This window comes from Phascolarctos cinereus, unplaced genomic scaffold (genome assembly GCF_003287225.1).
Source record: "Phascolarctos cinereus isolate Bilbo 61053 unplaced genomic scaffold, phaCin_HiC Scaffold_726;HRSCAF=1367, whole genome shotgun sequence".
NCBI classification, from domain to species: Eukaryota; Metazoa; Chordata; class Mammalia; order Diprotodontia; family Phascolarctidae; genus Phascolarctos; species Phascolarctos cinereus.
In genome coordinates this window covers 16,247,899-16,272,727 of record NW_027556098.1, presented here as the reverse complement: position 1 = coordinate 16,272,727, position 24,829 = coordinate 16,247,899, and the positions used below count along the sequence as shown (strand labels likewise).

At 35.7% G+C, this 24,829-nt stretch overlaps 1 protein-coding gene across 3 annotated transcripts in view; it reads left to right on the top strand.

Annotated features, from left to right (window-relative positions):
* STS (steroid sulfatase) overlaps positions 1-24,829 on the top strand; it is a 181,489-nt gene that overhangs the window by 79,591 nt on the left and 77,069 nt on the right. For all 3 annotated transcript variants that reach the window (XM_021006205.2, XM_078146121.1, XM_021006207.2), the window contains one exon: positions 20,353-20,489. In XM_021006205.2, coding sequence (XP_020861864.1) covers positions 20,353-20,489 — 137 coding nt within the window. The remainder of the gene's footprint in view (positions 1-20,352; positions 20,490-24,829) is intronic.

Here is a 24,829-nt window from a genome sequence, read left to right as displayed (position 1 = left end):
CCTTTTCTACTTTAAATCCGTGATCCTGACATTTTGTGATCAATCAATTTCCCTTTCACCTTTGGAATTAAATATGACCAAAGCTATGGTTAGAATATTATTTTTCCTTAAATTCAAAATCTCATGTGTGATGTTTGCTGTCATTTTTTAGTTCGGGGTTTGCAAGGCCAGCTTCATAGAAACTAATTACTTCGAGGCATATACCAGGTGCTCAGTGAAGCTTGAGTACACTCAAGTATAGTTATCCAAAGGGGCCCTCTATATCAGTAGTGTCAAACTCAAAAGAGAAACAGTGCCACTTAAGTTCATAAGGATCTCTGCCAGCCACATATTGACTTAGAAGTTACATATCAAAATTATCTTCTTTCTTTTGTAATCTTATTTGTTTAGTTTAATATTTGTTTCCAAATTAAATTTTTGTCTTGTTGGGCTGCACTTGGGAATGTTCTGAGCTGCTGGTGTTTGATATGCTACTGAACATGACTATGATTGTTTCTCATGCACACTGCAATGGGCTGATGAAAACTTTAATGCAATTTTGAAGTAAATAATTAAGGGGACTGACCTGATTTTGGTTTGCATAGAGAGAGACCATGCAGTTGTAGAGGCTGTATGTTTTAGTGGATAAATTGCTGGCTTTTTTTTTAACTTAGGAAGATTTGGGTTTTAATCCCTTTTCTGCCACTTTTTAGCCATATGACCACAGGGAAATTACTTGACTTCTCTGAGACCCAGTAAAATGGGAAAAGAGGGAAGGAATTAGCATTTAATAAGTACCCTCTATATGCCAGACACTGAACTAAGCACTTTTACAAATATTATCTCATTTTATCTTCACAGAAACCCTTTAAGTAGGTGTTATTATTATTCCCATTTTATAGAGGTAGACAAAGGTTAAATTGCTCAGGGTCACACATCTAGCTAGTCAGTGTGCAAGGCCAGATTTAAACTTACATCTTCCTGACTCCAGGCCCCCAGCTCAATCCATTGGTCCACTTAGCTGCTTTTTGTAGCTGTGGGGATATTAATGCCTACCTAATTATGAGGCTTGACTATATGAGAATATATGTGAAGTGCTTTGCAAACTTTGGAGTTCTATATCAATGTCTGCTATTATTATTGCTAACTGTGACTAAATGAAATTGCATCATTACCTAAACAACTAAAACTAGGCTTTACTGTTTGCTCAGTGAGTCCTCAATGTGACTGCAATTTAAACCACTTTTGAGGTGCATTGGAAAGTGCACTGTACTAGAAGGCAGTATTTCTGAGTTCCAGTCTCAGATTTCCCAGTAAGTATATGTTCTTGGGCAAGCCAATATCTGAGCCACAAGTTTTATGCTTAGAAAATGAGGGAGCTGATGTAGGCAACCTCTAATATCTCTAATAGCTGTGTAATTTTCATGATTCTAAAACATTAATGAGCCTCAAAAACGTGAACAAATTAGACAGGGATAGTGACACATGTCATCCCAAGTAGATAAAGAAATGACAATTGCTTAATGACAGGTGAAGGAGTTGTATTACAGTTAATGAGGGAATGGAACATATAATTTAGAGGATATGCCACTTTGGCCACAGTAGATTATAGCAACAAGTGCAATAACATTGCCAAGCTTTTCCATTAACATTTAACACTGAAATGTGAACTAATACATGGATTAACACCCCCTAATTGCTGTGAACTCAAGAAAGTGATAGAAAATAGCTATTTCAAAATGTACTGTGTTAGAACTGTTGATAGCAAATCAATCCTAAGTATGGGGGAAAAACACAACCATGTTATTCATAAATTTAGTCAGCCAGCAGAATTTACTGATATCACTCTTTTTATCTAGCAGAAATAGTCTCAAAACATATACCAAGACGATAAATACATATAATAGAAAGTATAATGGTTGTTTAAAATGTTGGAGATCAAGATTAACATTCATTTTTTGAAGCTATTCCAAGCTTTTACTGTGTTATATTTTAAACTATAAGGCATACAACTACATATATACATATATATATATATATGTATATATGTCCCTGTGTGCACTCATTTTATATATATATGTTATGTATATACACTGTACATTATATAGTCATATATATATGTATATAGTTGTATGTTGTGTCTAGATTTTATTAATACATACATATACAAATAATCATCAATGAAGAGAAGTATAATATAGTAGGTACAGCCTGCCTTGGAATCAGAAAGATCTAGATCCAGATTTTGCTTCTGATACATACTGTCTACGTGACCATAGGCAAGTCACTTCACCTCTCAATGCCCTAAGTAATTTACTAGGGATTGTAAATTGTGGTGATTTGCCATTCTATATCTGTGGAAGGTATTTCTACACCAGGAATTCTCTACATCTATTAAATTACAAGTCCAACCTCCCTCCTTATTTTTTTAATATTAATAACATGTTAATAACTAAATTTAATAAATGTTAATAACTATGTGATTACAGTCAAGCATATAAACAAATTTAAAATGTAGGAATTTTAAAGAGACAGTTATTTTGGCCATTGAAGTGATTCTGCATCTCTTAAAGAACTGAAAATTACGGTGAGATTCAATGAACAGTGCTGTTTCTCTGTTATAACAACATATTGGTAGGCTGCAGGATTGCATTCAAAACTTCACACAGACAGCTATGGTGTTTGGTGGTGATCAGAATGAGACATCAGCCAATATTCTCAGTCCTTTGAAATACATACTCAGGCCTAGGACCTGTTTTGGAGTAGCTAGTAGACTTATGACAAGCACTACCATCTCCCTACTGTCTTTGGTTGATAATAACTTTATATTTGATCATAAATTCCCTTTATAAGAGAAAAATACTATCTTAATGGTAGAAAAATTGGCTATTCCCTTGGACCAAATAAAAAATGTCTAAACTTTTTTCCACATGACAAATCTTCATGTACTTAAAGACAGCTATATCTTCTTTTCTTCTGGCTAAATATACCCATAGGGCATATTCTCCAGTCTACTCATCATAGTCAGCTTGGTGTAGTGGATAATCTTCAACTTTGTGTTAGGAAGACTGGGGTGTAAATTTAATCTATATAATCTCGGAAAAGTAATTTAAGTTCTATGAACCTCTATTTCTTCCTCAGTAAAACAGAGATAATAACAGTATATATATATACTTATCAGTATTGGCTTGAGAATCAAATACTGTAATATATAGGAAAGCATTTTACATACTTTAAGCAGTCACATTGTGTTTGACCTCATCTGGAAGCAACCTAGTTTGCCATCATCCTTTCTTAAATATAATGTCCAGAAATTAATTCCAGCTGTATTCAGACCTTGGCAGGTCCTTGGATCTTGGCTATCTCATCTGTTAGTATTGTTTTAATTATCACCTCTTTGTGAATAACACTCAAATCTATGTTGGGGATCTATAAAGATGTAGAGGGCCACAGACGGTTCATGAGATCTCACTGAAGAGCTGAGGCCCCTGTTGGGTGTTGGTCTATGAGCAACGGTCGCCTGGTTCCATGCTCCGTCCTATGAATTTTTAACTCCCCTAGTTACTGTGTAGTCATTAGCAGTGTACTTGTGATTGGAGACAGATAAGTGCACGGACTGTGTATGCACTGTCCACAAGCACAGCATGGGTTCTACGTCATTGTAACATCAAAAGAAGTTCCTGTTATTTTACTATATGAGTGAGTGCTCTGCTTAAAATAAACGGAGTTGCTTCCATCCCACCTCCCACCTCATCAATGCACATTCGAGATAGAAGATCAAGCTGGTCTTGAGCCTTCAAAGTTAGTATAGGATCCTTGCTCTTGTGGTGAGCTGAGTTAGTCATGTGACAAATCTATCTTCATTATTTACCAATTATCTAAGATTTGGATTTTTACCTGCTTGGTAGAAACAACCTAGATGTCATGATAGCATCTTAAACTCAACATGTCTAAACTGAAGTTATCTTTTCTCCAAAATCTCTTTCTATTAACAACACTACTATTCTATCATTCACATAATCTAAAATATAGGAGTTATCTTTGAATTCTCTCTTTTCCCCCCATCTCCCACATCTGCACAGTGGCTGATTCTCATCAGTTTAATAAAACATTATTAATATCTTTTGTCTTTCAAAGTGCTATAATTTCTACCATTAATCTTACTCTCTACTTTCTCAAAGAGCCATTCCATATAACATAAATTATTAAGGAAAAAACAAGGGAAAGAGGAAAACAAAAAAAAAATCAAACCAATTAATATATCAAAAAAGTCTGAAAATATATGTAATCTTCCAAACCCATGGATCCCCACCTCTTCAAAGAAATGGCCCAAGTGTGGTAGAACCAGCTCATACCAGCTGAGAGAGTCAATTGTTAAAATTTCAGTGTGCAGTCATTTATACCTCTGAAATTGGCAAATGCTACAAACTAGGATTCGATTGGCTATTTTATTGATTGTGTAGACTGGACAAGGTGATTGGAAAAAATGTTAGTGTAGACTAAACTTAAAAGTGTAGAGATATCTCCTAATACCTGTTATTTGGGGCTGGGCTTGTTCTTTGTAGTTTTGCAATATTCATTTTAAAAAATTATAGTTGTTCTTTAAGTCACATCATTTCTCAGTCCTCCAGGGCATGTCTCTTGCTTCTGCCCTCTCTTTTCCATAGCCAAACTATCATCCTACTTCACACTCCCAGTAAGTCTTGACAGATCTCTTGCTCTCACCTTCTAGATGTCTTTCAAGTTCCATTCTATCTCTCATTCCACTCCAACCTGAACAACTGTCCAATTAATTTTTCTAATGTATGGTTCTAGCACTTTATACCTCAGTTCCTTTGCTCATCTAGGTCCCACATCTGGAATGCTCTCCTCTACCTACCTATCCACCTAATTCTTACCTATTAGCATTTTTCATATCCTTCAAGACCCACCTTAAATCCTATCCCCATATCCCCGATCCCCACAGCTGGAAAATAATCTCTCACTCCTCAGCTCTCTCATAACTCTTTATACTTCTCATACATACATTCTAATTTTCATTGTTATTTCTGCACCTATCGTATCTCCCCTATTCCTTGAAAGTGGAGACCAAGATTTATTATACATTTATTGATGTATTACATAAATCCAGTCATCATCAGTTCCTCAGTCTATTTGATAGACTGATGACAATCCATACTGATCACTTCCATCACTACAGTGCCTAGCACAATCAAGGACTTAATTTCAGTCAGTCAGTATGTATGAAGTGCCTGCTATGTGCCTGGTACTGTGCTAAACACTGAGGATACAAAGAAAGATAAAAGATATTTCCTGACCTCAAGGAGCTTACAATCTAATGAGGGAGACAACATGCAAAAAACAAAAAAACAAAACTATATACAAGCAAGCTATGTACAGGATAAATTTTTAAAAAAATCAACAGAAGGAAGGCACTAGAATTGAGAGTGTTAGGGAGAGGTTTCCTGTAGAAGGTGGGATTTTATCTGGTACTTGAAGTAAGTCAAGTGAAGGCAAGAGGCAGAGCTGAAGAGGAGGAGCATTCCAGGCATGAGAGACAGCCAGAGAGAATGCTCAAAGCTGATAAATGGAGTGTCTTGTTTGTGGAACAGCAAGAAGGCCAGTGTCACTGGATCAAAAGGTACTTGGAGGTGGGACATTGTGCAAAGTATAAGAAAAATGTAAAGGTTGGTGGAAGCATAGGTTATAAAGGGCATTTTGAACTCCAAACAGAGAATTTTTGTATTTGATTCTGGAGATAATAGGGAGCCACTGGAGTTCATTGAGTAATGGGAGGAGGTGGGTGACATAGTAGGACCTGTGCTTTAGGAAAACTAGTTTGGGAGCTGAATGGAGGGTAGTTTGGAGTGGGGAGAGATTCCTAGTAGGCAGACCAGCCGGTAGCTATTGCAGTTGTCCAGGCATGAAGAGATAAGGGCCCGTTCCAGGTGGTGATAGATCTTCATAACCCAACCTCCTTCCACTTTCCAGTCTTCTTACACCATTGTAAGTTCCTTTAGGGCAGGGGCTGTCTTTTGCTTTGTCCTATATCTCTAGTGCTTAGCACAGTGCTTGGCACATAGTAGACATTTAATTAATGTTTATTGATTAATTGGTCAGAGGAGGGAAGGGGGTATATTCAAGAGAGTTGCAAAGGTGAAATCAACAGACCTTGGCAAGAAATTGAATATGGGTCTTTGCAGGGTTTTGAAAAATTATGAAGAATGGAGGATGACACCTGGGTTTCAATCTTTGGGGACTGGGAGGTGGGGGGTGTCCTCAACAGTAACAGAGAATTTCGGAAGGGGGTGAGTTTGGGGGAAAGTTAATAAGTTCAATTCTGGAAATGTTGAATATGATGTCTGTAGGAAATCCAGTTTGAAATTCTAATAGGCAGTTCGAGATGCAAGATTGGAGGTCAGGATAGAGGTTAGAACTGGATAAATAGATTTGAGAATCATCAACATGGAGATGATAATTAAATCCATGGGAGCTTGTGAAATCACCAAGGAAAGAAGTATGGAGGGAGAGGAGAAAATGGCCAGTGACAGAGTCCTTTGCAATGCCTATGATTAGCAGGTGTAACCTGGATGAAGATCCAGCAAAGGAGACTAAGAAGGAGCAGTCAGATAGGTAGGAGGAGAGCCAGGAGAGAGTCTATTCATATCTATTGAATGAATGAATGAAGAATAAATGAGCAAATTTTTCCATGCTATAGCTTCTAGCACAATATCAAGTACATAGTAAGCACTTAATTACTGATTCTGAGATTTGAATTTGTAATTCCCTGAATTGGCACTATAACTGCTCGTTGTTGCAGAAATGGAAATACCTATATTTTTCTGTAGAAGCCAAAGTTGTGGTTAGGGTTTTCACCATAATGAACTCATAGTTATGCAGGATATATAACTAACTGAATGGGGCTCCCAGTAGTCAAAAAGAAACTTAATAGTATAAGAACAAAAAGAAAATCAGTAGAAGTGAGACCATATGAAAATAATGCATCTTCCTTTCTAAGAAACATAAGACACCTTTATGAGAATTCTCTCAATAATAAGAATGCCCTATATTACTTGGGTAGGAGGCTGGTTTTACAATGTTTGCTTGGGGCAAATGGAAGCTAAATGATTTCTTTAAAGTAACCTAGTAATAAAAGTGTAGATCCCTGCGGGTAAGATGGATAACATGTTAGTGGAATGTATTCAACAGGTTGCTGATTTACCTTCCCTTCAATTGAAGATGATGCTTCGTTTTAATGTACAAAAATTATAAAAAGCTCTATGTGGGCACTTTCTCTATAGTTTATATGTCAAGGGAGGCTAGTAAAATGATTTAAACTCTACTTCTGAAATTTATACTCTGTCTCTGTACGCCCTGTTCCTGAAGTGATTTATGCCCAAGAAATGTGTTCCTAAGATGCCAGTTGGAGATGCTAAGATATGAATAACAGGGGCATAGATAGCACTTCTGCAGTTTAATATTTTTCTAAATGAAGTAGAGTTAGCCAAATGTGGAAGCCACAAAGAAAAATACCATTTCATATTTTAAAAGTGGGAAAAAGCAATTTAACACTTAAAGTATTATATACTTATCCTGTCTTCTCTTCCTCACCCTCTCTTATTAGGGTGTGTATAGGGTGCTAGCGTACAGTGATAATTTAATAGTGAGGATATAGATGCCTGTTATCACAGAATGTTCATCAACTAAGCTGTACATTTTGCTTAATGAAGATCACTAACCTTCCTATCCAAGGAATGTCATGATGGCAAAATAAGTGGTGTTTAAAGATAGCAAGCTATCTTTATAACAGAAGCACTTCTCTCACCGACATTTTTCTGCATTGTAATTATTCTCCTCTATAACTTTGCAGCACAGTCTTGACGTTAGCTAAAGTTAGAACAAGAAAAAAATGATGCAGCAATTCCTTTATTCCATTGTTTGTTGTACTTTGACCAGCGCCTCTTTAGGGAAATACTTAGGATAACCCAGAGAAATAGTGGGGCTAGGAGTAGGATTATCAGTCTTCTTTCCACATTAGAGAACACATGGAAAACCATTGCTGGGCCCAAAGGACCCAGAAAATCACTTAACAAACTCAATATTTTTCATAAAATGCCTATGTTGGGAAGTATTCTTGTGGGGATTTATGGGAAAAAATTTTAAAAGAATTACAAAGGACGAAGCTTAAATTAGTCATGATAGATCTTTGTTGGTGGAGGTACCTACATCAATGAGACCAAAGGTCAACATTATCATGGCTAAAGTATCTAGAAATTCAGTGAAGATAAAGATCATGCACCAATTTGTCAATTTAACAAAGTAAATCTGTTCACAATTTTTTTCTTTATCATAAAGCAAGGCTGAAGGAAAAAAAAATCTCTGTTAGCAAGTACAGATCAATGAATAGTTTATGCTATTTCAGATAAATAGCACTCAACCTTGGGCTTTTGCTTTTTGTAAAGCAGATGCCTAGCTATTCTTCTGTATAAATTTATTTTTAATTTAATAATAACAATGATGATAAAAACTAACATTTTATGTGATGCTTTAAGATTTGCAAAGCACTTTGCATATATTATCTTACTTGATAATTTATAACAATCCTATGAGATAGGTGACATTATAGTAATTTTGTAGTTAAGGTGTCACAGAGAGGTTAAATGGCTTGCCCGGGGTCACACAACTAGTAAGTATTTGAGGTGAGATTTGAACCCAGGTCTTCCTGACAGCAAATCCAGCACTGTACTGTATCACGTAGGTGCCACTCAACAATGTTCTATCACTAGGTCACTTAAGCAAAAGACACTTGTAGGTTTTGTTTTTCTTGGAAAAATAATCAATTTAAATGTGAAAGAGAATAAAATAACAGAATGAAGGAAGTATCTATACAATGAGTTCTGTGACTAATAGCAACTGACAGGCCAGTTCATAGAATATTGCCTGTGAATAAGCAATTCTTTAAGAACTGGTATATTTTGATTTGAATTATTATTAAATTGAATGTATTAGAAATCAAAAAAGGCCATATACTATACCAGAGAAACTGTTAGATTTGGAATCAGGAAGATTTACCTAGATTCAGTTCACTCCTCTGACACATTGGCACATCATTAATCTCTCAGACTGTAGTAGCTTTAAAATTATGAACAGCATCTGTATCAGTGAAAAGAGTTCTTACCCCAGTGAAATCACTGGTCCTACACATAACAGGATACATATTAGATAGTATACTAAATGTGTGACCTAAATAGATGCCACTAACTTTATGTTGAATTTAATATCAGTGTCACTTATTCTCCATTTATATACCTTTTCCTAAAGGCCCTGGGACCTAGCCAATCTAGATTCTAAAAGTGTTGTGGAGTCCTATTGCTATTTGCTCTGATTTGCAAGGGTAGCACTATCTCCTTTTTCAGCCCCGAGTAAGCTCAAACACTGTTTACAGGGGAAACATTATGAAATTGGAATTATGGAAAGAGTGAGTGAAGAAGAGAAAATAAAGGAACATTTGGGAGAAAAGAATAAGTCTTTAACTGAAAGTCTTATATAATCATAATTCTCCAAAATCTGTGACAGTTGATAAGTGTATCCTTAAAAGATGTGACCTTTAATCCTGTTCTACTACCATTACAATTTAGCACAGTCAAGATGCTATAACAGTCTTATGGCGCTTGCTCTTTAACTTTTACAGCAATGCCACACTTCAGATCCTTATGATGGTTGTCTGAGTTTTGGCATACCCATTGTTAAATGAATCTTATTATTTCAACCAATATGATTCTGAGATAAATTATTCTATGGGACATTGACTTGTATTTGTTGAGATACAAGTAAATTCAATAAAGTTTAATGATATTTTAAAATTAAATGTAGATTTTGTAAAATTCCAGAAGCCAATAAAACAAACAAATTCCTTGTTATATTAAACAAATCTGTTTAGTACATTTCTTGCAGATCTCTATACAGCTAGCAGTCAGTCTAAAAAAACCTTAGACTTGAATACACCATTGGACCTATAATCTCAAGGATATGGACATTCGTATCATTGGCAATAATAATACATAACATTTCTGTACTTTATTGAACATTACAAAGTTCATTACATATGCCTTCTCACTTGATGCAGATCACAGCCCATTCATGTCTCTTGTGAATATCCTACAAATTCCTAACAGGACACCCACTTTAAGTTCTAGAAGAAGGTATACCTTATGTTCTTTTGACATTATGTGAGTACCATTGAAGTATGCAGGCTGTGTATAAGTTATCCTTTTCTCTCATTATGTGATTAGTCCATCTTTTCTTCTAGTAATACATTTCTCTGGTGATATGCTTTACTCAGCATAACCAGTGAATATTCTCATTATAGAAGAAACCAGAAGACAAAGGAAGTTATAGCTAAATGATGGGATGATTCACAGATTATCCTTGGAGAGGCGAATGAAGAGTTGGCTGAATTGGTTTTATCATGTGTCCAAAGGCAGCAAGAAACATTTTCTCAGTACTCTAATTGGAGGAAACAACACATAAAAGAAATATTACCTTCGGGGAGCTGGAAAGGCCCAGATGTTCTAAGGGTGCTGTGGGTTGGGTGGCAAGGCTCAAGAGTCCTTGTGTTGTATCAGTAGCTCAGTGCAAGTGTCTGGAGGTCATAGAAATAGGTCATAAGATCTGGAGAATCTCAGTATAGTTTCATGGCCGGCGGTAAAGTCTGATGGTCTTCTATCTCACCAGGGTTGGTAGCTTCTATTTCACCCAAGTCATTTGACAAGCAGCCTGTATGAGTTTTGGATCACTCACTGTTGGGAGAGGAATCAAAGGGAAGGCAGTGGAGGAGGGAATCCCTGGTGGGGGCAGGTCTTCCTGATGCCCAGTTGACTTAGATGGATTCTTGGGGGCATGGTAAGAAAGTAAGAACATCATTAATGATGGTGAGTCTTGAAAAGACCATCTGATAATGATTATGGCTTCTGTGCCAACTCCTATTACAGAAGAGAAAGTTAAAAAAATTATAAAGAACTTGACAAGATCTAACAAATCAAATCAACATATACTTATTCACTGATTTCAATATGATATTGGTTACAAGGGAGAATAGTGAAATGTGTGATAGATTAATGAGTAAAACACAAAGAAACCAAACAATTAGAGACTACACATGAAATTTCAGTGTATATCTATATCTATATCTATATATCTATATGTCTCTATATATAAAACATGAATACTTTCAAGAGAGTCAAGAAGAGGCAACATTGAGTAATATCACCCAGAAAAAGATAATTGATTAAATCCTAATGCACATAAAGTAGCTTACTGTTGGAATGAGAATTATTATCAAATTAGCTGTCCAAATTAGATTAGTGATTAATTAAGAACAAAGATCAATATCAGTACTTTTGATAAAAGTGAAAAGACAATACGATCTATCTATATAACATCTACAATTTGTGCTATTTAAATAAATAAATGATGCTCAAGCAATGGAAAACTAATACAAGAATAGATATTGTCACAGATTATCTCTGTTTCCTAAGGATGTTTGACTAATATAAATCAGTTACTACAACCAGGAAACCAAACAAGCATAGAAACCTCCTAAGCCAGTAAACCTCATTTCCAAGAGGTGACATAACACCAAAGGCAGAAACAATTTTGGATATAAATGAGTTTGTAAAATTATATGGAACTGAGTGATGGATGATTATAAACAGTTATTTTTACTCTTAAAACAGTGAGAAGTGAAGGGGATTATTTCTAGAAAAATTAGAAGCCCAATATATACAGATCATCCAGACAGCACTTAAGGATGAAAAAAAGATAACAAATAGATGAAAAGACCTGTCATGCTGTCTATATGAAACTGTCTTGTCTATGAAGAGCCATTATATTGAGATTCTATCACATAGTACCAGATGTACTACACGAGAAAATAGAAATATCACTGAAGAAGACAAAGCAGGAATATCAGCTGGGTTAGAGTGTGTTCAAGAGGTGTATGAAAAAATGATACACTTTTAGGGATACAAAGATCACTTTTTAAGATCTTGGAATAAGAGAAAAATAACTACTGCTTAGAAAAGATTAGATAAATTATACCACTGAAGAAAATAATTGAATGAATATTAATCACCATGAACCCTTATTCCTATTTTCCTGTCTCTATACTCTCTTTAGGAGAGTAATCATTAGAGAGAAATTATTTAGGGCAGCGTTGATAAAAGTATTAAGAAGGAAACAGGCTACTGGCTTTACCAAATGACTTCTAAAGCCACATAATTAATTAAAAAGTACAGACACCTCAAGATCTCATCATGTTCAACATTTACTATTAAAAAGTCTTTGATTTGATAGAGACAGATGCTTAAGGCTGTCCTCCAACAAGATGTTAAAAGTATATACTATTCCTTGAAAGATAGACCAACCAACCCTTTTGTTATATATTTGGGGTCATGAGCCATAAGATAAGGATATGCATGCTGGCCAAAGTTGCTTTACCATTTGTGATGGAGGATACTCATTGCAAAGTTTAAATGGAAGAGAGGTTCTGCAGGGAAATAAGAGCTGGCAAATGATATTATGAAATTATGATAACTGAAAATTATGAAAATAGTAATTATGCAAATATTTTAAAGAAACTAGTTAGACTTAAAATATATACTTCCACCATATATACATTTATACATGTGTGTGCTTACATAGACATGTGTACATATATACATACATATTATATTTGTATATACATTGAGGGAGAGAGAACTTTGTTTTGTTTTTGTCTAAATTTCTGATTTCATCATTTCATCAATGTAGGGGACTTCCTGTATGGAAATACCCTTCACTGTCAGGGATCTATTTCAACATTGTCTGTTTCTAAGTTACAGTCTTGGAGACTTGCATTGGGCACTGAGAGATTCAGTCCTTTGCCATGATCATACGACAAATATATGTCAAAAGCAGGACTTGAATCTGCATCTTCCTTACTCCAAAGTTAGCCCTCTATTCACCACAACTTGCTATCTTTCTCTATCTCGTAGAATACACTTTAATAGTGTATTAAAATGCCATATCCTCCAGAAGAAAAATATTCAAAACGAATAATCTAAAAGCATTTTTTATAGGACACTTCTATGAACATAAATACTATCTGTATGCATATGGCATGCAACTCGTGTTACATGTTGGTAACAATTACTGCATGAGTTTCAGAGCTGAGACTGTTTATGTCATATTCTAATTAGTGTTAGTTCACCAAAGAAATGAATAGGATCTCATAATTTGAAGTATTTTGTTCACTGAATCAAGTAGGTATATTTATTGAATGGGAAGGGTCATTAGGAAGTGGAAGATTATTTTCAAGCCTTAAAAAAATGGCATCACCCAAGATAAAAATACACACATATATACTCACAATCAATTTTCTTGGCCTGCATAGATTCATATTTATGTTCATATGATGCAAATCTTTATATACTGTGGGTTGGAAGGATTATTTGACATTGGCAAAGAACAGGCCTGCCTTAAAGACACACAAACACACACACACACACACACACACACACACACACACACATACACACACACACAGACACGGAATAGAGACATGAATGTAAGATCCAAAACGTCTGTCTTTTCACACTGTGTGTAAGACAGTGGCAATAAATTTCCAAAAGAGTTGTTTACTGAGGAGCTGTAGCTAATAAAAAAGGAGTTTAACTGTTATTGTGAAATCTGCCTCCCAGCACCTAGCTAATATGTCTTTCCATTTTCAAGGTCAGATAGAAGTAGTAAGAGCTGAGTTCCTAGATGAGGCTGTATATGAGATAAATAGCCTCTCCTGATCTTTCAAAGGATATTAATAAATGAGTATCCTCTCTACCTGAGAACAAGCTGTCAATCACACAACGGTATGAGTTGTGAAGTACCAAATGATTTATGTCCAGCTAATCCACATCTCCATGGACAATCGATTACATATCTATTCCTGAACAGTAACTTTTTCTGACATGGCATTTTTTTTCCAGGATTTATTTTTCCCAATTTGCTGTATCTGTTTTTTATATACATAAATAACCACTCTTCTTTGAAGCTTGGAGGGTTTAAATTCCTATGTATGATAAGCCTTTTGAATGAGAAATTCAGTTTTACCCCAAAGATTGCAAAAAACAAAATCTGACGTATATGCAATAAGCAATTTCCTGCCCTTCCTACCTTTCCTTGAAATCCCAGCTGACAACTCAAGGCAGAATTAGCATTCTCTGGCCATGGCATCAATGCCGTGGTAGCACTTGAGAGTCATATTCCTAGTTCAATTTTATTTTGGTTATGGTGGCCTTTCTCTACTTTCTTTGCCATATTTTTACTTATCTTGGGTTTTTGTTGTTGTTTTCTTATTCTCAGCTTCCATTTTTTTGGGGGGGTTGTCAATAGGGTTAAGTGACTTGCCCAGGGTCACAGAGCTAGTAAGTGTTACATGTCTGAGGCCGGATATGAACTCGGGTCCTCCTGAATCTAAGGCTGGTGCTCTGTACACTGTCATCTAGCTGCCCCACAGCTTCCATTTTTTAAACTAGAGGACAAAATACTATATTCTTTTCTCGCTGTTGCCTATGTCATTATCCTCTTCCTCCTCTTTCTGTCAAAACTGTTAGATAAAATATTCCATGTAAAAACAATTGCAGCAGAATGTGTTATAGACTGTTCTTTAGAGTCAGCATGGAGAGAGCATAGAGTCAGAAAGATGTGGGCTTGAAACCCCCTTTGATGGTAGCTGTGTGATGATGGGCAAACCACATCATTTCTCTAATGCTTCTTTGGTCAGAAAATGAGAATAATAGCACCCACCTGTAAGGGCTGTTTTTTTTTATTTTAATATTTTATTTTTTCTGATTACATGTAAAAATAGTTTCTGACCTTTGCTTTTTTTTTTTTTAATAATTTTGAGTTCCAAATTCTCTCCCAATTGGGAAATATGTTTTTCATGACTGCACATGTATAACTTTTATCAAATTGCTTGTTTTCTTGATGAGGAAGAGGAGAGGGAGAGTGGGAAAGAATTTGGAAGTCAAAAAGATAAAAATTAAAGGTAAAAAATTATTTTTATGTGTAATCAGAAAAAATAAAATATTAAAAACCATTCCATATCAGTCATTTTGTGGGGGAGGAAAAGGACAAAAAAAAACCACAAGAAAAATGAAGTAAAAAAAATGTCCTTCAGTATGCATTCAGATTTCATCAGTTCTTTCTCTGGAGGTGGATAGCATTTTTCATTATAGGTTCTTCAGAATTGCCTTGGATTTCTGTATTGCTGAGAATAGCTAAGTCATTCACAGTTGATCATTAAATAATATTGCTTTTATTGTGTATTATTGTGTTCTTCTGGTTCTGCTCACTTCACTTTGCATCCATCCATGAAAGTCTTTCTAGGTTTTTCTGAAAATATATTGTTCATCATTTCTTTTAACACATTTATTTAATCACCACCATATGCCACAACTTTTCAGCCACTCTATCAGGACTGTTATTCTGAAAATCAAACAAAATAATATATTAAAACACTTTGCAAAGATCGTGTCTTTTTACAAATATTAGTTCTTCTTTAGGACAAACACTGAAATAATTGGCCAGATTTGAACTCAGGTCCTTCTGACTTTCCACTGTGCCACCTAGCTGCCCCAATGATCTTTCTTTCTTTTTTTTTTTGAGTCACTACATTACATTATACCTCTCTTGTGACATTTATCATATTTTATCTTTCTATGACTGTTATTTACCTCTCTTATCACCAGCACAGTGCAATGCAGGTAGAGAATACATCTTAAATATTTGTTGAATGATTCCCTCCTAGATCATAAACTTTTTGAACTTTAGAAGAAGACTGAGTCTTACTCATCTTTACTAAGACTCCACCACATTTAGCATTAATATAACAAATGCTCCATAAATGTAATTTTTAAAAATTAAATAAGCTATTACACCTTCAAAATATCCGGGAATCAATATCTTGGTTCCTAATATGAAGAAGTTATGTATCAGGAATGGGAATAAATGAGGTTAATAATAGTTTAAATAGTAATTTCTGCAATACCAACTGTGAACCATTTTTTTAAAAAAAAACGACTGTACACAATACGTCCTGTAACCTTAACTTGGAGTCATCAGAGCTGTGCCTGGGGAGGGGTGGAATGGAGGCAGACTGGTTCAGGTCCTGTTTCTGTTCTCTGGACCACAGGCTCCCACAAAGAACTCCTGAAACATACCATCACTTGAACTATGAAGTGGATATACATATTAACTCTCTCTCCACATCCAGGAAGACTGCCAATATCCTGTCAAGTTATTCTGTCCTTCAGCTAGATAGGAGATGATCAAGAAAGCATAAAGAAGGGGAAAAAAATGCAGGTACTCTTTCATGTTCAAAGGTGAAAATTGAACCTATTATGCATTGCTGAACTGCAGTAATAGGTGCAGTTCTCAAATGTCAACTAGATACAAAAAGAATGTATACGATTTATTGAGCACCTTTGAAGAGACTAGGAGATAGATACAAGAATCCTCAAAACTCTTCCTATTGCAACCTCCCTAGTCTAAAGGTTCTTGTCTAGTCTGTTACTAAAGGCCCTAAATCTATCTTCTTGTTACCATTTGTTCATTCATTCAACCTATCCACTTCATTGTTGCTAGGTTAATCTTCCTAATGCACAACTCTGACCATGTCATTCTCCCCTCAAAAACCTTTAACAGCTCCCTACTGAGTAGTCTCATCCCTTTGGCCTAGAATTTGTGCCCTTTTGCAGTCTGGTTCCAACTGACTTTTCTAGTCTTACCTTATACTTCTATCTTTTGTTTATTTAATATTATACCTGGAAATTAGTTACCCAGTTCTTATCCTTATTTACCTCATGCTTTTCCTTGAGCTGTTCTCTATGTTTAGAATATTGCCCCTTCAATTTTACCCCTACCCCATTTACTCCCCTTGAAATTCTTCCAGTATTCAAAGGCCTAGCTCACAACATCTGCCATGAAGACCATGATTTCATTTCCCAACAGAAGTACTCCTCCTCTCTCCTTATATCTGTCATAGCACCATTATAATTTGTATTATTATTGCATAAGATAATGTAAAATCATTCATGTGAATGAATGAACTAATGAATGAATGAAAGAAGCATTTTTTAAGTAACTAGTTTGGGCCAGATACAACATCAGGCTCTAGGGACACAAAGACAAATGAATCTGTCCATTTCTCAAAGGAGCTTTCATTCTTAAGGGGAAGGAAACATACACAGGGAAGAGATGATGGCCAGGGAACAAAGTTTTGGTCTGGAGAGTCACAGGAATGATGAGTGAAGCCAAAGCACAGTCCCATTATTTTCCAAAGTAATAATTAGTATTACGTTCCCAGAGCAAGATGTAGAAATTTATTGGAGGGGCGTGTTATGCATGCAGGCATCAAGAAAGATGGTCCAATGTCCTAAAATGTCTGAATTGAATAGATGTGAAACATGGTTTGGAACCAATTAGATATCTTTTTAGATCAGTTAACATTCTCTTGCAAATCAAGATTAGTCCCAGGTCAGATTCAAACTGAGTGGATTACTATACCTAGGGACAGAGGTATGCCTTTTATATAGATGGGCTTGGATGGTTGATTCTTTATCTCTCTCTAGCTTCCAAGATGCTTCCTCTTTCTACTTCTGGTAGATAACATGCAGGTTGGAAAATTCAAGTCCCATGTAGACAAAGTTTCTTGAGCATTTTATCCTTGAAAAGCCTCTTTTGAAAAGGGCACAAGTGTCCCTTATTCCTACTAGGTAAAATCTACAGCATTGAGTGTTACAATTCTCAGAGAACCCTGAATATCAAAGTCAGGGGACATTTCCTCCTCCACACCCCAACCTCTTGGAGAAGAATAGACCTTCCTCTTGTAATGAGTCTTCCCCAGACGCCCCCCACCCAAAAAAGTGTATAGGTATGGGATGGCATAGTCATAATTCAAAGGCAATTTGTGTAGGGGCTTCAGAAAATTTCAAACTCAACATAAATCAGCATTAATATGGGAGAGGAAGGAATGAAGGAAGAAAAGAAAGAAGGAAGGAAGGGCACACGTAGGTGGTATAGTGGATAGAACACTGGCCATGGAATCAGGAGGAGCTGAGTTCAAATCCGGCTGCAGACACATAACACTTCCTAGCTATGTGGCACTGGGCAAGTTACTTAACCCCAATTGCCTCACCAGAAAAAAAAAAAAGAAAGAAAGAAAGAAGGAAGGACAATGACCTAATCAGACCATAGGTTGATTTAACGGAAGACTGTTATGCAGAATGATAATTCAGTATATTTTTGCTTTGTTCAGACTAAACATAGAATATTATGCCTAGCTCTTGGAGCCACATTTTGAAAGGGACATTGCTATAAAGGTTGTCCACTTGACATCAAACAAGGTAGTAAAATGATTAGAAACCTTACCATGTGAGTATAAATTTAAAGAATTGGATGTTTAGAGTGGAAAAGAGAAAACTTGACAGGATAATAGTTTTCAGGTATTTTGAAGAGCTGTCATATGGAAAAAATATTCAATTTGCTCTTTCTGGCTCTAGAAGGCATAACTGAAAGGAATAGATAGGTGTTTGTTGTTGTATTCAGTGGTGTCTGGCTCTTTGTGACCCCATGGACCATAGTACACCAGGTCCTTCTATCCACTATCTTTCAAAGTCTGTCCAAGGGAAGTCTGTAGGTGTTACATGGAGTGAAATTGTGATTTAATGAAAGAAAACACTTTCTGAGAGTTAGAACTATCAAAAAATGAACTAGGTTGATTAGGAAGTAATGAGTCATCACTGGAGGTCTTTGGGAAGAAGCTAAATGTTCATTTGTCATTTGCATTGTGGAAGAGAGTTCCTGGAATGTAACAGGCAGTTAATAAATGTTTATCAATTGATGGAAGTTTGGATTAGATGAGCCATTAACTCCCTTTTAATTCTCAGATTCTATTATTTTCTGTCTGTAATTGTGTAACTTATCTCAACAATTATAGTAAGAAAAACCCACCTGCATATAGCACTTTATAGTTTATAAAACACTCTCTTCAAATAACCGGATGAGGTAAATAATGTATTACTCCCCCATCCCATTTGACAAATGAAAAAACTGAGGCCCAGAGTTGTTAAGAGATTTCTTTTTGGCTATGTAACTATTAAGTGTTGGACTTGGACTTTGAATTGATTATAAATTCCTTATGGACAGTGATTGACTTTTATCACATCTTTATAATTCCCCAGCATATAAACATGTCATTCATGATATAAGCTATTGATAAATGTTTGTTTAATGGAACTTAATTGAATTTTGAGTACCTGAAGAAAGATTAATACATTTTCCAAAATTTTGTTTATTTTAACAATATAAAAGGAGAGGCAGCTAGGTGGCACAGTGTATAGAGCACCGGCCCTAAAGTGAGGGGAACCTGAGTTCAAATCCGGCCTCAGACCCAACACTTGACACTTACTAGCTGTGTGACCTTGGGCAAGTCACTTAACCCCAATTGCCTAAAAGCCCCCCCCAAAAAAAAACAGTACAAAAGAAGGCACAAGTTAGATACCATTAAAGGGGGGAAAACTCCACATTTGAAAAACCAACACTCCCTTATGCCCTATTTCAGTCAATAATTCAACAAAATTTCAGAAGAGCCAAAGATTTAGGAGTTTTTTCTAATGGAAGTCAAGGTGGACAGGAAGTATAGTATAAGTACCTTTCAGGAAGGTAAAGGAAAGTATAGTAATATCAAGTTACTAGCTTGAACAAGTGGTATCATTTCATTACTCACCTTCATCCCCAAGTCTCCACCTCCAAGGAACTGATAATCTTAGGATATTTCATTGCACAGTTAGATACTATACAGTGGGAAGAATAGAATACTGTAAACTAAGAAGTTTTCACTGTATTTCTGCTTGGCCTGTGTTATTTTTTGGGGTAGTCACAAACATTTGGTACAGGGGTGGGGAACCTGTGGCCTTGAGACCACGTGTGACCCTCTAGGTCCTCAAGTATGGCCCTTTGACTGAATCCAAACTTCACAGAACAAATCCCCTTAATAAAAAGGATTTGTTCTGTAAAACATAGATTTAATCAAAAGGCCCCACTCAAGGACCAGAAGGCCACATGTGGCCTCAAGGCTGCAGGTTCCCCACCCTTGATTTGGTCCTTCAGTTTACTCATTCTTAAGGAATAAAACAACATTACATTTTAGATATACCTTACATGGCTTCCTTCTTTAAAGGCATTTTGCAACATCATCATCATATATTTCTTTGTAATTTTTTCCTTAACCATATCTCTAACAAATGTGCTTCTGCCTTTTGTATTGGTCTTTTTTAGGAACACCGGGACGCCCTTCCTTCTTTTCTTATCCTACATTCACGTTCACACTGCACTTTTTTCTGCGAAGGAGTTTGTGGGCAAGAGCAAACATGGCATGTATGGGGATGCTGTGGAAGAAATGGATTGGAGTATAGGTATGCTAGCTGATGTAGTTCTTTAATGTGTATTTTCAAAGTGTTCATAAAGTTTTATTTTCCCTTTTTTTGAGACGCCTAACAAAGGCCAAAATGCTAACCCCCCAATCTATATGAGAATCAGAGCTTCAGAGGGAGAAGAGACCTTAAAGGCCATTGAGTTCAACCCTCTCGTTTTACAGATGATGAAAGATACTGACAAGGGTTAAATGACTTGCCCAGCATTGTACAGCTAGTAAGTGAGCTCAGGCCTTCTTGGACTCCAAGTCCAGCATTCTATCTGCTGTGTTACCCAGAAAAGCAGCTACTTAAACTGAATGGCATGTTGTTTGATCAGAACATGAACCTTCTCCATCCACCTCTGACACATATTGGCCAGGTAATCTTGGGCAAGTCATTGACTCCCTTGGTACCCAAGCCAAATAACTCTTTATGACTACAAGTTGCAGAGCTGGTGCTGATCTGCATTGATTAAGGCAATTTCCTCAGCAGAGTTCCTTATACCATTTAAATAATAATAATAACAACAACAACAACAACAAAATGCCAACATCACATAAGCACAATAAATATGCATGTGAATAGTAGGTAAAGGCTAATTGCTATACTACCAGAGACAAATCTCTGTCTGTGCAAAACTGTGTTTTGGAATATTTATGGGGTCATAGTCAAAGATTAATGGGGGAATGGAGCCAAATCATTATCACTTACTATGAGATATTCTTAACAATTAAATGGGAACAAAACCTCATTATTAGCAAAATGAGTTAGTTGGGGTTCAAATGTTTGGAAAAAATATACTCTTTGGCCTGTAAAGCTGACTCTAGCCTGGCAGGTCTGTCATGGTAATTGTTCCCTAACTGTACTGTATTTCTGTGCCAACTGGAATAAATTTACTATTTATAGTTAGCAATTCAGTGTTCTCCTCTGAAATCAGTGATTCTCTGCTCTTCACTATCCTTTCTGCTTCTCACTAAGCAAATGTAAGATGAGAAAAGGGAGCCTTGGCCAATGTCCTTCCTTTGATTAAAAATTCCAATTTTGAATTTGTATTGAGAAGGGTTTTTTTTCAGTGTATTTGGCTCAGTGAAGGAGAGCATGGCCTAAAAAAAAAAAAAGAGCACAGCCAGTAGCAGCAAGTTCAAACAGCATGTTTGAGTTTTGTTTTTTGGTTTCTCCAAATGATTCTTAAAAGTACCATATGATTAGATGTAGTTCAATGGGTTGTGCAATGAAGTAGAAAATCGAAGGACTCTGCATTTCTAGTTTCAGTTTGGCCTAGCACTTGTCTAGTTAAGGTGAGTACTATAGATTCTATATGCCTAATACTGTAGATTTAAGATCTTTGAGTAAAGACTGTTTCACTCTTCTATTCTCCCTGTCGCCTAACCCAATGCATGTTATGTAATAGGCACTTAATAAATGCTTATTGTTTGACTGAGTGTCTCTCAGGCTATCCCTGCAGGAAACCATGTTATCCAGTCAGTTCAGTCCAAAATTTCATCATATTGCCTACATGTGCCAGATATCCAGGTTGACTAAGCTATGTTTTAATTTGGTGATGGAGAAGATGAAGGTCTGATAAAAGAATTTAATCACTGTGGGGAAGCCTTAATGTGGAAAATCACTCCACCGATACACATGGACATCTATAACTTATAGTCTTAAGATTTGTCTAGGGGCAGCTAGGTGGCGCAGTGGATAGAGAACTGGCCCTGGATTGAGGAGGACATGAGTTCAAATCCAGCCTCAGACACATAACACTTACTAGCTGTGTGACCCTGGGCAAATCACTTAACCCCATTGCCTAGCCAAAAAAAAAAAAAAGAAAGAAAAACACTGTGAGGTTCAATCACTTGCCCAGAGTCACTTAATTAGTTTGTGTCAGAGGCTGGACTAGACCCCATGCCTTTCTAAGTCATTCTTTTGTCCAATCTGCCATATTACCTATAATTTTTTTAAACATGTTGACTGAAGACTAAATATATGATTTTTTTAGTATTAGAATTAGGATCTATCTCATGTTCTCATAATAGCAATAAGTAATAGAGATGATTCTAAATGATGAATAACAGTAAATGTAGCAATTGGATATTCTCTAAGATTTGTAAGAAATTACTATAGTTAGAGCCTTTACACAAACTACTTTGGTACTTGGCTTTGTATGTTAGACATTTTCTTAAGAAGTTGTATGTAAATCAAATTCTATTTTCAATACATCAATGGTCTTATCATTCAAAGGAACCTTCCAATAATTCCTCTTTAGGAGAAAACAATATTTTTATAATATGACTAAGGACTTCTCTTTTTAGTAAGTTTCTATATGGAGAGACAGAGACACAACTTTTTTAGATTTGAATATGCCCACATGGGACCAAACTGATACTATTAGTCCATGAACAATACTGCAAATTATAGATGTCTTAATCTTTTTCTTTAATTTCTAATTTCCTTAAAATGACATGTATATTATCTTACATATTATCTTACTAATTGTTATAATCAAAATAGAATAAATATCACTTTTTAAGTTTCAAAACTCTACATTACATATGTATTTGATATGTATAAATTGTCATTACATAGCCATGCAGTCTTTCCCTTATAAATCATTACTTCCATTTCCCTATATATTTTTCTTGCTTTCTCAGCTAATCAGCTTCTAATGCTCTGTGAAAAACACCATGCTTCCAAGAAGGTCCTTCTAGAGTAAATCAGAAAAGAACCATGATTATTATGAGCAGCTTATTACCCAGTGCAGTATACTCAAATGGCTCTATCACATCATCCATTTGTAACTTCCATTCAGTTGTACAAATTGCAGCCTAGCACCCCTACCCATCTTGTAGGACTCTCATCTATGTCCTTCCATAAGTTCACCACAGGGGATCTATCTAGCCAACATACTAGTATGTTCCCAGAGTGGGTGACACCACCCCCTAGGGGTGCTGAATTTTCTAGTGGGGTGGTAATAACCTCAGGTGTAATTGGGGAGTTTTGAATTAAAATAACAGTCTGGTAGAAGCATAAGGAAAGAAGAGAAAAGAAGAAAATTTTGAAAAAACGTTCATACATGTTTCATCTGTTGTGAAACAGAGTTAAAGTCATAAAGATTACATAATTTTCCAAATAAACACACAAAATGCAAATTATAACTGATCAGGGGTCAAGTCTGCTGACAGGTCTTAATAAGCATGTGTTGACTAATGAGCTTGTCATGCATTATTGGGAAGTTCAGTATGCATTGGCAGGAATATGTGCATGTAATGACTTGTTTACAGTACTGTACTTTATGGTTACATGATGCAATATTATGTCATTGGAATTTCAATGCAGCATTGGAATTTCAATGCAGGAAAAACCACACAAATTTTCAATAAATTATTAAATTTAAAATGCATCATTTAAAAAAGTTATGTTTTTTTGAAATGACACAAATTTAAAAAAAACTGTTTAAGCATTAAAGAAAATAGATTTCCAGAGGAGTTCTGAGTAATTTTTTTCTTTTTTGAAAAGTGCAATAGGCCAAATAAGTTTGGGAACCTTTGATTCTAGAGGCTTTCCTTGATTTCCCCTAATGTCACAAGGATACCAGTAGAGTACTCTTGCTATCCATCTGTGTCTCTTAACCTCACCACATGACCGCTTTACCTTTTCTATCAGACAATTCAGCATAAGAAGGCCTTTTTTGAAAATAATATCTACAGATACCAAACTAAGAATAGAGCTGAGCAACTACCTAAATGACTTGATGAATATAAAGACATAATCTATGCCATTTTGGGCATTTCCCTCTCATAATGATGGTGGTATAACAACAACAACAACAACAGTATAATAATTTAAATAATAATAATGCTTTTAATAATAAATAATAAATTTATATGACATAATTTATATGACATGGTGTCAAGATATTATTTATCAATATAATTGCCTTGACATTGCCTTGGACAGACCTAGGATAAAAAATACCTCTACAGGTTATTGTTCATTTGGGGAACAGGTTTACTTTAGCATTGGTATGCTTGTAGATATTGCATACTTCTTTTTTTTTTTTTAATCACTGTATTAATTGACTCCCTAACTTGCCCTAACTTGTATCTTAAGAGTAAACAATGATCTCACAATTTACAGATATCTATATAGCACTAGGAAGAAAGGGGCTTCAGAAGGGCTTTAATAAGAAAAATATCACCAAAGGGTTGCCCTTAAAAAGTTTTGGGAAAGAAGTAGGCTGTGAACAACAAGAGGGAAAGAATCTAGGTATATGGTATGCTATATTATGTCCTAGTGTGCCATATCATTTCATCATAATACATTCCCATATTAATTCTACC